Source organism: Giraffa tippelskirchi, chromosome 2, assembly GCF_054371585.1.
Source record: "Giraffa tippelskirchi isolate mGirTip1 chromosome 2, T2T-mGirTip1v1.2.pri, whole genome shotgun sequence".
NCBI classification, from domain to species: Eukaryota; Metazoa; Chordata; class Mammalia; order Artiodactyla; family Giraffidae; genus Giraffa; species Giraffa tippelskirchi.
Genome location: NC_137276.1, coordinates 27,280,896 through 27,294,581, shown reverse-complemented (window position 1 = coordinate 27,294,581; position 13,686 = coordinate 27,280,896). Strand labels below are relative to the sequence as shown.

The window sequence follows — 13,686 nt, the reverse complement described above, 5'->3', positions numbered from 1 at the left end:
CATCTTTTGGCCCGGGCGACTCGCCATCGCCCTTGGAGAGGCGTTCACTGGCCGAAGTGATGGCGACCGGGACCCCAGATTCGCAAGCGCGATTCGGTCAGTCCGTGAAGGGGCTTCTGACGGAGAAGGTGAACACCTGTGGTACTGACGTGATCGCTCTAACCAAGCAGGTTCTGAAGGGCTCCCGGAGCTCCGAGGTAAGCTAGGAGTGACCTCTCCGGGCCTAGCACCCTGAGAATCTCTTTTCTTCCTTGTCTGTGTGGAAGGAGGTAGGGGTGGTCGCATTGCATCCTGGGAATTGTAGTCCGTGAACTAGCGGAGAAGAGAGGAGAGCTCGTTCGCGGAGAGCGCGCTTTGCACTCTGGGGTGTGTAGTCTCTGGACAGGACTAATGGTTCTACGAGCCGAGGAGGGAGCGGAGGGAGGGGAATGGGGTGAGGAAGAAACCAAAGGATAAGAAAGTGAAAAAGTGAAAGTGAAGTCACTCAGTCGTGTCCGACTCTTTGCGACCCCATGGACTGTAGCCTACCAGGCTTCTCTGCCCATGGATTCTCCAGGCAAGAATACTGGCGTGGGTTGGCATTTCTTGCTCCAGGGGTCTTCCCGACCCAGGGATCGAACCCGACTCTCCCTCATTGCGGGCAGACGCTTTACCCTCTGAGCCACGGTGGTTTAAATCATACATTGAGCTAGGAGACGGATGAGATAGTGTTCCTATCGAGTTCCTCGTTTGTTTGTCAGAGTTGTCTCTAATGTAGATCTGTCCCTTTTGGCCCCCAAATTCCGCGTGGTTTTGCCCTCAACATCCCAGATTCCTTTCAGACTTTATTTCTGCACTGTCTTCCTTGCTGCACTGGGGGCTTTCTCTAGTTGGGACGAGTGAGGGGCCCCTCTCCTTTTGTGGTTCGCGGGCTTCTCATTGCGGTGGCCTCTCCTTTTGCGCAGCACAGGCTCTAGGGCGCATGGGCTCAGTAGTTGTGGCGCAGGGGCCTAGTTGCCCTGCAGCATGTGGGATCCTCCCCGACCAGGGATCCAACTGGCCTCCCCTGCATTGCAAGGCAGATTCTTAACCACTGGACCACCAGGGAAGCCCCCTTCAAGACTCTTTTATATCGTGTGTCCACAGATTCATTCTTTTCTGACTTGTCTTTCTGGTCACGTTTTTGGTTTTCTGTTAGCTTTCTCCTTTGCTGTGATTTTCCTCTCATCATCCTCTGGCTAGTTCCATGAATGGGATTGTTTGATGGCTTTTCACACCAGCAAGCTTTATATGTGTACGCTTTCTCCTAAAAAAGACCTATCCATTGTACCCTGAGAATTTAACCAAGTGAAATGAAAATATATGTCCACACAAAGACTTGTACATGTTCATAGACATTTATCCAAAATAGCACCGAATTGGAAGCAATCCAAATGTCCATATGGCAGGTGATTGGACAAACAAAATAGGTCTAATGACCCTGCTTTTCAACTTCTAGGTTTTTACCCAGAAGAAAGGAAAACACATCCATCGTTTTGTTACAGAGACCAACCATGCACATGGTGTATCATGTAAGATGTCCAGGTTTGGATTCTTTAAAATGGAAGATATCTTAAATATGCTTGCAGAGTAATCTGGGGACAGAGTCTTTAGGTTTCTATAATTTCTCCTGTAGACCATGGTCTTGCTCATAATTAATCCAATAGCAGTGTGTCTTAGCTACTCATTTTCAACAAGTGTATTTGATTTTTGACTTAGTTTTATAGTAATAGCAACTCTATCTCCCCCACTCTTTTCCTCATATTTCATATTTCATCATTTTCTTATTATTCCATTAAGTTACATAGTTCCTTTAGCAAGCATGATATGTCTGCAAGTCTTCACCTTCATATATGAATGTTCAAAGTATTAGTTTAGGGTCTGGTAGAATTATCTTTACAAAATTAGCTTTTACCTTATGTCCTTAGTTTCTATTGATAGTGGCTATAAGAAACAACTGTATAAAAAATGTGTTTACCATAATACTATCATTGAAGTAATTGATCTGGTGATCCCAGATTTGCTTTGTATGAAGTTCCACCTGTTGTACTCATTTTAGGATCCAGAGGGCTTCCCAGGTGGTTCAGTGGTAAGGAATCTGCTTGCTAGTGCAGGAGTTGTGAGTTCAATCCTTGGGTTAGGAAGATCTCCTGGAGAAGAAAGTGGCAGCCCACTCCAGTATTCTTACCTGGAAGAGCCCATGGATCAAGGAGCCTGACAAGCTATAGTCCACAGGATCGCAAAGAGCCAGACACAACCGAGCACACCCTCATGCATCAGAGGAAAATTTACCTGTTTTGAAGAATTGTTGTGTTGCCTTTTACCAAATAAGAATTATGAAACTTACTGTGCTTTGCCTTTTACCTTGGTTGCACAGTCAGTTTTAGTGGTAGACATATCTACTTCTCCTTTTCATGATTTTTTATATTCTTTTTCTGTTATTATTATTATTATTTTTTTACTGTGTGTTTTATGTAGCTTAATTCATAAATCTTCATCAGTTCAGTTCAGTCTCTCATCATGTCTGACTCTTTGCGACCCCATGAATCGCAGCACGCCAGGCCTCCCTGTCCATCACCAACCCCCGGGGTCTACCCAAACTCATGTCCATCGAGTCGGTGATGCCATCCAGCCATCTCATCCTCCGTCGTCCCCTTCTCCTCCTGCCCCCAATCCTTCCCAGCATCAGGGTCTTTTCCAATGAGTCAACTGTTCGTATGAGGTGGCCAAAGTATTGGAGTTTCAGCTTCAACATCAGTCCTTCCAGTGAACACCTAGGGCTGATCTCCTTTAGGATGGACTGGTTGGATCTCCTTGCAGTCCAAGGGACTCTCAAGAGTCTTCTCCAACACCACAGTTCAAAAGCATCAATTCTTCGGCACTCAGCTTTCTTCACAGTCCAACTCGCACATCCATACATGACTACTGGAAAAACCATAGCCTTGACTAGACAGACCTTTGTTGGCAAAGTAATGTCTCTGCTTTTTAATATGCTATCTAGGTTGGTCATAACTTTTCTTCCAAGGAGTAAGCGTCTTTTAATTTTATGGCTGCAATCACAATCTGCAGTGATTTTGGAGCCCCAAAAAATAAAGTCTGACACTGTTTCTACTGTTTCCCCATCTATTTCCCATGAAGTGATGGGACCAGATGCCATGATCTTAGTTTTCTGAACGTTGAGCTTTAAGCCAACTTTTTCACTCTCCTCTTTCACTTTCATCAAGAGGCTTTTTAGTTCTTCTTCACTTTCTGCCATAAGGGTGGTGTCATCTGCATATCTGAGATTATTGATATTTCTCCCGGCAATCTTGATTCCAGCTTGTGCTTCTTCCAGTCCAGCGTTTCTCATGATGTACTCTGCATATAAGTTAAATAAGCAGGGTGACAATATACAGCCTTGACGTACTCCTTTTCCTATTTGGAACCAGTCTGTTGTTCCATGTCCAGTTCTAACTGTTGCTTCCTGACCTGCATACAGGATTCTCAAGAGGCAGGTCAGGTGGTCTGGTATTCCTATCTCTTTCAGAATTTTCCACCGTTTATTGTGATCCACACAGTCAAAGGCTTTGGCATAATCAATAAAGCAGAAATAGATGTTTTTCTGGAACTCTCTTGCTGTTTCAATTATCCAGTGGATGTTGGCATATAAATCTTCATAATCACTAATCACTGATGAAGGAAGTGCTTTTCTTACAGAGAGGAGTTTCACTTGTCCAAGTTCATGCAGTAGCTGGGAAGGGGTAGTACTAGGATTCAAACCTAGGCAGACTGGTTCTAAACCCACACTCTTGGATGCCACTTCTCGTGGCCCCTAAGTGGATTAAGTGGTCAAAAAGCCACGGTACCACTGTTGACTGCCCTGACGTGGCTTGCTGCTTCCCGTTCCAGCTCCTCATATGTTTTTCACAAGAGCTTCTTCTGTAGTAGATTTAGATAGGGTGCTCAGTAAGTGGTACGGATTGAGTTAAGTTGAAATCAGTCCAGTTTTCTGGGACAGAGTTGATACGCTTCTCAAGCCGGAACTTTGTCTTTATTTTAAAAATTGGTTAATATTTTATTTATTTATTTTTAGATTGGAATATAGTTGCTTTACGGTGGTATATTAGTTTCTACTGTACAGCAAAAATGAATCAGCCATATGTATACATATATCCCCTCTTCCTTGGATTTCTTTCCATTTAAGTCACCACAGATCATTAACTAAATGTTTCTGTTCTATACAGTCAGTTCTCATTTGTTATCTCTTTTATACATAGTAGTGTATATATGCCAATCCCAGTCTCTCAATTCATCCCACCTCCACCTTCCTCCCTTGGTGTCTTCGTCTGTGTCTCGATCTGCTTTGCAAATAAGTTCATCTATACTCTCTTTGGGCTTGCCAGGTGGTGCCAGTTGTAAAGAACCTGCCTGCCAATGCAGGAGACATAATGAGAGACATAATGAGAGACATAATGAGGGTTCGATCCCTGGGTTGTGAAAATCCCCTGGAGGAGGGCATGGCACCCCACTCCAGTATTCTTGCCTGGAGAATCCCACGGACAGAGGAGCCTGGCAGGCTACAGTCCACAGGGTGTCAAAGAGTTGGACATGACTGAAGCAACTTAGCACACACACGCATACATGCATACCAACCTTGTCTTTTTACTAGATCTCTTACGTGACACTTACCACGTACCGTATTGCATTTTTCTATAGTTACTAGGACTTCCTTCATAGCTCAGTTGGTAAAGAATCCGCCTGCGATAAAGGAGACCCGTGTTCGATTCCTGGGTTGGGAAGATCCCCTGGAGAAAGAAATGGCAACCCACTCCAGTATTCTTGCCTGGGAAATCCCATGGACTGAGGAGCCTGGCGGGCTACTGTGCGTGGACTTGCAATACCGTGCGTGGACTCGTAAGAGTCAGATACAACTTAGTGACTAAACCACCAACATAGTTACTTATGTATATTTTTGCCATTTCCTAAAGGCCCTGAGGTTATGGGAGTATTACTGATTTTCAGTCCTTCTTAGCCCACAGAGCATTGCTTCCCTCTTCATCAGTCTCAACAAAGCTGTTTTGTGTGAATATAAGACAAACTGGTATTGAGATGAGTATGAGCAAGCCTGGGGGAAAATTCATAGAAATGTACAAAGATTCTGTACTCAGATTGTTTTACAGGTATGTTTCAGATGTTGTTCCACTTTAAAGAAACCGAAACTGGAGGTCTTAGGAAATAAGTTATGTGCGTGGCTGGTTTATGTAAGCAAATAATTCATCAATGTCAATGATTATGTCTGTCATCATAGAAAAGGCCCTGGTCCTACATGCCAACAGCCCCTGCATTCCAGGCCATCACAAGTCCCATCAGGTCTATCTTCTGAATAACTCTCAAGCCCCTCGCTCTGCCTTTTTAAACTGTCACTTCTGTGGTTCAGGTCACTCTCATTACTTTCCTAGAATACTGCTATGTTCTCCTAACCAATCTCTCTGCCTTCAGGCCTGCTCCCCTCATCCCCCCCCATCTAATCCATCTTGCTCACCACATGCTAAAACAGTAAATCTAATCATGTCACTTTTTGTAACATTATACTTCTGAATTCTAAGCACCAGCCTTTAGGTCTCAGCTTCGAAGTCACTTCTTTGGGCTTCTCTGGTGGCTCAGTGGTAAAGAATCCACCTGCCAATGCAGGAGACACGGGTTCGATCTCTTGTCCAGGAAGATCCCACATGCCATGGAGCAACTAAGCCTGTGGCTACAACTATTGAGCCTGAGCTCTACAGCCTGGGAGATGCAACTACTGAAGACTTCATGCCTAGAGCCTGTGCTCTGCAACAAGAGAAGCCACCACAATGAGAAGCCCACACACCGCAACTAGAGAGTAGCCCCTGCTCGCTGCAACTAGAGGAAACCACATGTAGCAACAAAGATCCAGCACAGCCAAGAATAATAAATAAATAATGAAATCAAGAATTAAAAAAAAAAAGTCGCTTCTTTTGGGAAGCCTTCCCTGAGCACCTGCCCTGTGATGGGTTAGTCACCACTGCCCCCAAGCTCCCCTGCCATCTAGTGTATCCCCCTCAGCACCTACCGCAAGGTATCGTAGGACCTTTGTCCTCTGGAATCCCATCCTGTGAGCCCTGAAAGGATGGGGGCTATGTCTCTTACTGGCTTATAAGCACTTAATAAATATTTGTTGAATGAATGAGGAAGATACTATTAGAATCTTCAATTTGTTGGTCACCATCCCTCGGGATCTTCAATTTGTTGGTCACCATCCCTCGTCCGTAGGAGTTCAGAGTTTGCGATTTAAAAGTGGCCACAGGGAGGAAACAGGAACTCTCCTACTTGGTGGGAATGCAGAATGGTATAGCCTTAACAGGGAGGGTGATTTGGCAATATGTAGCAACATTAAAACCCTCTGATCAGCAATCACAATCAAGATTCTGAGTCTATCCAAAGATATGCCGGCAAAAAGATACAAAAAGATATGTAAGGTATTTTTTTTAGCACTACTTATTAATATAATAGCAAAAGACTGGAAACAGCCTCAGTGTCTTTAGTAGAAGACTGGTTAAATAATCTTATGAGACATCTATATAATGGAGTGCTTGGCAGCCCTAAAAGAACAGGTGGCAATTCAATATTTATTGCTGTAGGTCTATTTCAGTATATATTATCGAGTGAACATGGCACGGTGTGGAAGAGTCCATATGGTAGGCTACATTTTATGTAAGATGGGCAAAATATATACACATGTCCATTGTTTTATAAAGGAACAATGGAAGGATAAACCAAAAACTAACTTTAAAAATATGTATGCGTAGAGGAGAGATACCAGGAGAGGAAGAGGCTGGATAGAAGGTCTTATTTTATTGTTTTGCCTTTAGAAGCACGTAAAATTTTACTAACTTTTGAAGTTAAAGAGAAAAATAAAAGTTGCTATAGGGAGAGAAGTCGGGAGGCTGGATCAGTGCTGGTTTCTTGTTAATTTGAAGTCATCTGACCCAAGGGAACTGGGAAGATTGGTAGACACACTTAACAGGAGCTCCCTTTTGTGGCTAGACTTCATGTCTGCCAGTAACAGGGTGCCTCAGGAAGTGAAACACCTCTGTTGAGCTCTTCTTGCTGTTCAGTGCAGAGTCAGATCTGCTGACCACAGGCCACCCAGCTGAAACAGAGCTCACTCAGCCTCTCTCTCTCTTTCTCTTCTCAACCGCAGGGCCCAGCTATCAGTGAATTCATTAAAATCCACTGCCACCATCTTCCTCCTTTCTTTTCTCTTCCCCAGCTCCATCTGGCCATTCTTCACATGGTGCTTTCCCACTTTGAATCCCAAACTTCTTCCCAGGTCTTTCCCGAGCACCCTCCTTCCCTCCCCACCCCCTACATCTATGTTTCTGATTCCATTTCTAAACAGCTACATCCCTTTGTCCTTTAAAGCCCTATCCTGACTCTTGCCCTCTCCCTCCCCCCAGACAACTCCGTCTCTCAAATTTGCCTTAGAGAGTCAGAAGTTAGGTTCTCACTGGGCTTGTGGAGCCAAAGTTTGTTTTCGCAGACTTTTCCTCTCAGCACAATAAGCTCAGCGTTCTGGAGGACTTGATTTCTCAGGCAATGGCCTTTGGAACAGATGTCGAGCCCATGCCAGCACTGCCATGGTGACAATGAAATGGATTTTCAATATGAACAAATGGGAAATTATCCTCCTTTACATTCGGTTGGTATTTGTATGGGGTGGCAGAGTAGGGGGAGGAGAGAGGGCACTGGGAGAACAGCTGCAGAGAGAAGATTACAGGAAGTTTGGAAATTTTGATTATTACCATTTTATTTTTGTCTTCCAGCTGCTAGGTCAGGCAGCTCGAAACATGGTACTACAGGAAGATGCCATTTTACACTCAGAAGATGTAAGAAACAATTTCTGTTACGATTTGAGTTTTATGTGCACAGTTTGTGTGGCTTCAGGGAAGTGGAATGCTCTATTTCTCTCTCTCTCTTTTTTTTAATGCAGAGTTTAAGAAAAATGGCAATAATAACAACTCATCTTCAGTACCAGTGAGTATGTGCTCTCCAGTGCCTGCTGTCCTTGCTACACAGTCACTCTCTGCCGCTTCTTGTGGCCTTTGTGCTTTTGCTTGTTTTCCTGAAGGCGGGAGCCAGGAGTAAAGTGTCAGGAGGGTGGAGGGGTGGTGGCAGGGAGGGGGTTCATCAAGGATATGTTCCCTCTGGAATAGATGCCTGAGACTGCAGAAGAAGTTGGTGTACAGGGTGCGATCAGAGTGGGAATCACCTTTGTGAACCTCCCTCATAATTTGAGGGTTTCTTAGAAGGAGAGACTGCAAACCCCATAAGGCGAGGGCCCATCCAGAACCACACACATGCATAGCCCTTGGCACTTGGTGGACACTTAAGTGGTATTTGTCAACTGTCTGTGCCTGAGGGCTTTCCCAGAGTGGCTGTACCTTCCCTGGGGAATGGAGTACATCAATGATCTTTATCTTACATTCCCATGTGCGTGCTAAGTCACTTCAATTGTGTCACCTCAATCCTGTCTGACTCTTTGCTATGGACTATAGCCCTCCAGGTTCCTCTGTCCATGGGATTCTCCAGGCAAGAATACTGGAGTGGGTTGCCATGAGCCCTAACTGCCTATAAATCATCCAGCACATTCTGAAATATAGAGACTCCTCTCTCCATTATAGTTTTGGACAAAATTAATTGTTACTTAAATTGTTAGTTAACTTTTCATCTTACTTCATTTTGCTTTTTATTTTATGCAGTTGATAATACAGTTATGTACCTATTGGAAATATCTGATTGGGAATTTAACTCTTGATGTTTAAATAGCTAAAACATTCATTTTTGGGGTATGTACCTATCAGCTATGTGACCCTTCACCTCCACGTACCCAAACTGAATTTGAGCCATCCTTATAGTTGGTTGGACCACATCCCTCACTCTGATAGAGTATTATTACATCTTTAGGTGTAAAATCCATCTTTTCAGCAATTCTGTATTCATATAGTGAAGAGGGATTCAGTAGCACAATCTTAGGATAGGATGGACAGAAATAGAAAATGTGACAAGCTGGAAATTTATCCTTCCTATGTATATATCTGACCATAGATAACTTCTTCTAGGTTGCTACATTTTCTTATGTTTATTTTCCTCTTTCCTTTTCTGATTTAGGCAAGAAGCTATTCAGAAGAAGTAAGTAACCCCAAAGGTAGGAGAGCAGGGGGCCAACTAACTGTGGCAAGCTGGGGGGAATTACACTGCTGGGCCTAGGATTAGTACAAAACTCTGGTTGACATAGACCCTTAAACTGATTTATGTTCTAGGGTAGCTCACTGAAAATATAAAGAATATTTCAAAGGCATGCAGTAAGTCAATTCACTTCTAGCACGGGCTTTCTAAAAGTTATAGAACCAACCTTAAGGAGTAGAAAACTTTTTACATTGGTAATATTTGTTAAGTAGAGTAAATGTGCTGCAGTCATTGAACAGCCTTGTGTGTTTGTGTGTATTTTTTTTAAGTGGCATAAATCAGTCCCTTGCAATATTGTTTATATAATAATTGACTTTACAGATCTTTTCTTCATATTTTAAACATGTCTGGTCGCCACCAGTGGACCAAAATAAATTTTTGATTTAGCTTCAACAGAACTATGCATATAATATGTTTTGTGCAAATACTCTGTGGAGAAGGCAATGACGACCCACTCCATTACTCTTGCCTGGAAAATCCCATGGACAGAGGAGCCTGGTAGGCTACAATCCATGGGGTCGCGAAGAGTTGGACACAACTGAGAGACTTCACTTTCACTTTTCCCTTTCATGCACTGGAGAAGGAAATGGCAACCCACTCCAGTGTTCTTGCCTAGAGAATCCCAGGGACGGGGGAGCCTGGTGGGCTGCCGTCTGTGGGGTCGCACAGAGTCGGACACGACTGAAACGACACAGCAGCAGCAGCAGCAGCAGCACTCTGTGCAAATCATTTGCACAATGGAATGTCTTTTTTTTTACATCGGTTGATTTTTTTTTTTCAGTATCTAGTTCTCCATTTTTCTAGGGAGAACATATGATATTGTACTTTCAGGGATAGTAAACCGTTACAAACAAAGAATGTAGAGAAATATACCCCTATCTCTGCACCCAGTCATGAATCTGACCCCATTAATAGCCCCCACATTTAAAGCCAGAAGAAAATATAATTGCATGGAGGGGTTGCTATGATGACAAGATGCCCATTGTAGATAAACTTTTTTCTCTATCCTAATTTATAGTGTTGAGCAGTCTTCAAATCTACAGGACCAGTTGAATCATCTATTGAAATAGAACGAGTTAGAAGAGGGCAAAAGCACTTCTTTGCCTGACCCTGAGGAGGAAGTATCTTACATAACCATGTGCTGTGGGTTTGATTTTCCATTTTCTTCTCCAAAAGTTAAATTAGAAAAGATCTGTGATGATGAACAGTTTCTCCTGAAAGGAAATTAGGTGACTAAATTTTAGAACCACTTCTTAAATCAAACCAACCCATGCTCTTAATGAATTTTTAAGTTGTTAGTTTGATATTAAAACAAAATTAAAAGATGTCTTAGTTTTTCCCACAGAATTTTAATATGTCAAAAGCCATGTTGTCTAAATGTTTCTTAAGCAAATACTGAGTAGTGTTTTAAATTCAGACTTAGAGATTCTACTCTGAATTTATAAGAATGGTTAATATTTTTTAAAGACTTTTTTTCTTTTAATCATACTTTCAGGAAATATTTTAATTTCATGGTCACAGAATGATGATTAGGTAATACCGGTTGTTTTCTTTTCTAGTAACTAAGAGGAGATACTTATTTTATTTGTTGGAGCAAATTCCTTCATGAAAATTAGGCAAATGGTATCATATCTGGCCAGCTGCAACCTCCTTCCTTGACCTTCATTCCTAGGGTTTCTTTGTTGTTGTGACTCTTGATTAAGTGGCCTTGGGTTCATTTTGTAATTTTGCTAGTCGTCAGCAAATTCACTTGTATGACATTATTGCCAAGTGAGAACGCAGCTAAATTACCAAGATTGCAGTATAAGGTTGTGCCATGTAGAAAACCTTATGTTTGTAGACATATACCCATGTTCACTGAATTTATCTTATTAAATGTCATTGCCTTTGTCTGTTCTCAAGTCTGAATGTCTGTGCTTTGTTTGAATTTAAAATGGGACTCCAACCTGGTTTAGCTCCATTCTTAATTCACCAAAGTATTGGGAGAAAGCTGACATAGAAAAATCGTGTTTTTACTGAAAGAAGAAAAGCATATGTGAGTCCAATTTAATTCATATTCTCTATCATCAAGTTGACTAATCATGTTAGATTATATATATATTCCTCATTTTATATATGTGCACATAAACTTAAAGTAAAAAATAGGTATGAAGGAATTCACTTATGTATTCATTCTATAAACATTTATTACAATTATTAAATGTAAACAGGCTCAATTTACCTTAAAAAGAATGGTTGCAAACTTACATCAATTGTCATATTAGGAGTAAAACATCTGAAATATTATCTGAGGATGTTACTATCAGTTTCTATTCAGCATTTTTCTGGAAGCCACACCTGGTGCAGAAATTAAAATTAAATGTAACTGTTAGCAATGAAGAGACAAAATTGTTATCATATAGTAGAATTATCTTCTTAGAAAATCCAAGGACTGATTTTGTTTTTAAAAGTCACCAGTTTAGAAAACAAAGTTTAACCATCCAAATATCACAAAGCAAAGAAATATTTAAGATGAAAAAAATTAACATATGCTGGAACAAATATTAAAGAAGCAGTAATTGCTTAGGCTTCCCAGGTGGCTCAAGTGGTAAAGAATCCACCTGCCAATGCAGGAGACGCAGGTTGGATCCCTGGATGGGAAAGATTGCCTGGTGGAGGAAATGGCACTTACTCCCGTATTCTTGCCTGGGAAATCCCATGGACAGAGGAGGTAGGCAGGTTATAGTCCATGGGGTCTCAAAGAGTGGGACACAACTTAGCGACTAAACACACACACATTATTGCTTATATCGTATCTGATAAGATAAATTTTACAACTTAATATTCACAATTAAAATTAAAGATGAAATTTACATTAAATAATGAAAACCTAGTTTGTTGTTGTTGTTCAGTCACTCAGTCGTGTTGCACTCTTTGTGAACCCATGGACTATAGTACGCCAGGCTTCCCTGTCCTTCACCATCTCCCAGAGCGTGCTCAAACTCATGTCCACTGAGTCAGTGATGCCATCCAACCATCTCCTACTCTGTCATCCCCTTCTCCTCCTGCCTTCAATCTTTCCCAGCATCAGAGTCTTTTCTAATGAATCAGCTCTTTGCATCAGGTGGCCAAAATATTGGAGCTTCAGCATCATTCCTTCTAGTGAATATTGAGGATTGATTTCCTTTAGGATTGACTGATTTGATCTCCTTGCAGTCCAAGGCAGTCTCAAGAGTCTTCTCCAACAAAGAACATAATGCCAAAATACATGAAAAAAAGTAGACAAATACGAGAATAGGCTGAAATGTATACATAATTTAATAGTTTGTTTCTTATAGAAATAGACAAGTTATGTAGAATTAAATGATGATCAAACATATGGAGACAAAAGATATTTCTTTAAAATAACATCTGGGTTATAGAGGATATGTGGGAGGATAATTTCAAAATAATGAAAATTCAAATTTTATGCAAGTGAATTTATGTGGTGACACCCAAGCAGTAGTATAAAAGAAAAAAGTCATAGTTTAAAGTCATACTGACTCAGTCGACATGAGTTTGAGCAAACTCCAAGAGAAAGTGAAGGATAGGGAACCCCTCTGTATTAGGGATAAAGTAGAAATAAATGTTAGCCCTCCCCATCCAAGGGGTTTGTGGTTAGAATTTAGAAAGAGAACAAAAGAAATCAAAGTAGAATAAGAAAACCAAGCATGTGTTACAAAAGTTTGAAAAATATATGAAACCATTAATTGGTTCTTATAGATTAAACTGGTAAAATGTCAGCTCAATCATAAAAGTATAAATTAGTAAATATGTAATTGAATAGGAGGTATATAAATCAATTAGATTTGAAAAGAATTATCAGTTTGATTCCATATAGACAAAGGTATGGGTTTTCCAGTAGTCATGTGTGGATGTGAGAGTTGGACCATAAAGAAGGCTGAGCACCAAAGAATTGATGCTTTCTAATTGCAGTGCTGGAGAAGACTCTTCAGACTCCCTTTGACTGCAAGGAGATCTAACCAGTCAGTCCTAAAGGAAATCAACCCTGAGCTGAAGCTCCAGTACTTTGGCCACCTAATGCAAAAAGCTGATTCACTGGAAAAGACCCTGATGCTGGGAATGATTGAGGGCAGGAGGAAAAGGGAGCGACAGAAGATGAGATGGTTGGATAGCATCACCGACTCAATGGACATGAGTTTGAGCAAACTCTGGGAGAAAGCGAAGGACAGGGAAGCCTGGTGCATTGCAGTCCATGGGGTTGCAAAGAGTCAGACACGACTTAGTGACTGAACAGCAACAAATCAGCTTGATGTTAAAAATTTAATTATTAGTATCAAAATGTCTGGCTCCTTATAAAGACATAGTATTATAAAACCAACATTTAAAAAAGAATATGTCCCATCTGGTTATGAGAAATAATCCATAACTTGTCAAAAATAA

General features: G+C 41.4%; 1 protein-coding gene across 2 annotated transcripts; it reads left to right on the top strand.

Moving 5' to 3' along the window:
• Window positions 1-28: 28 nt before the first annotated feature.
• On the top strand, window positions 29-11,160 carry BORCS7 (BLOC-1 related complex subunit 7). 2 transcript variants are annotated; one of them, XM_081544912.1, is made up of 6 exons: window positions 29-197; window positions 1,478-7,717; window positions 7,842-7,904; window positions 8,009-8,052; window positions 9,187-9,207; window positions 10,283-11,160. In XM_081544912.1, the coding sequence occupies exons 2-6, from the start codon at window positions 7,631-7,633 to the stop codon at window positions 10,332-10,334; spliced, it is 267 nt and encodes an 88-aa protein (XP_081401038.1). In that variant the 5' UTR covers window positions 29-197; window positions 1,478-7,630; the 3' UTR covers window positions 10,335-11,160. The 2 variants fall into 2 exon arrangements, with proteins under 2 accessions (XP_081401038.1, XP_081401027.1); XM_081544901.1 differs by lacking the exon at window positions 1,478-7,717.
• The last annotated feature ends 2,526 nt before the right edge of the window (window positions 11,161-13,686 follow it).

Excerpts from the sequence above, each read along its gene's own strand:
- BORCS7 (XM_081544901.1), top strand. The coding sequence starts at position 60 with ATGGCGACCGGGACCCCAGATTCGCAAGCGCGATTCGGTCAGTCCGTG. Across the intron at positions 8,053-9,186 it reads ACAACTCATCTTCAGTACCA|GCAAGAAGCTATTCAGAAGA; the intron begins GTGAGTATGTGC and ends TTTCTGATTTAG. Across the intron at positions 9,208-10,282 it reads CAAGAAGCTATTCAGAAGAA|TGTTGAGCAGTCTTCAAATC; the intron begins GTAAGTAACCCC and ends CCTAATTTATAG.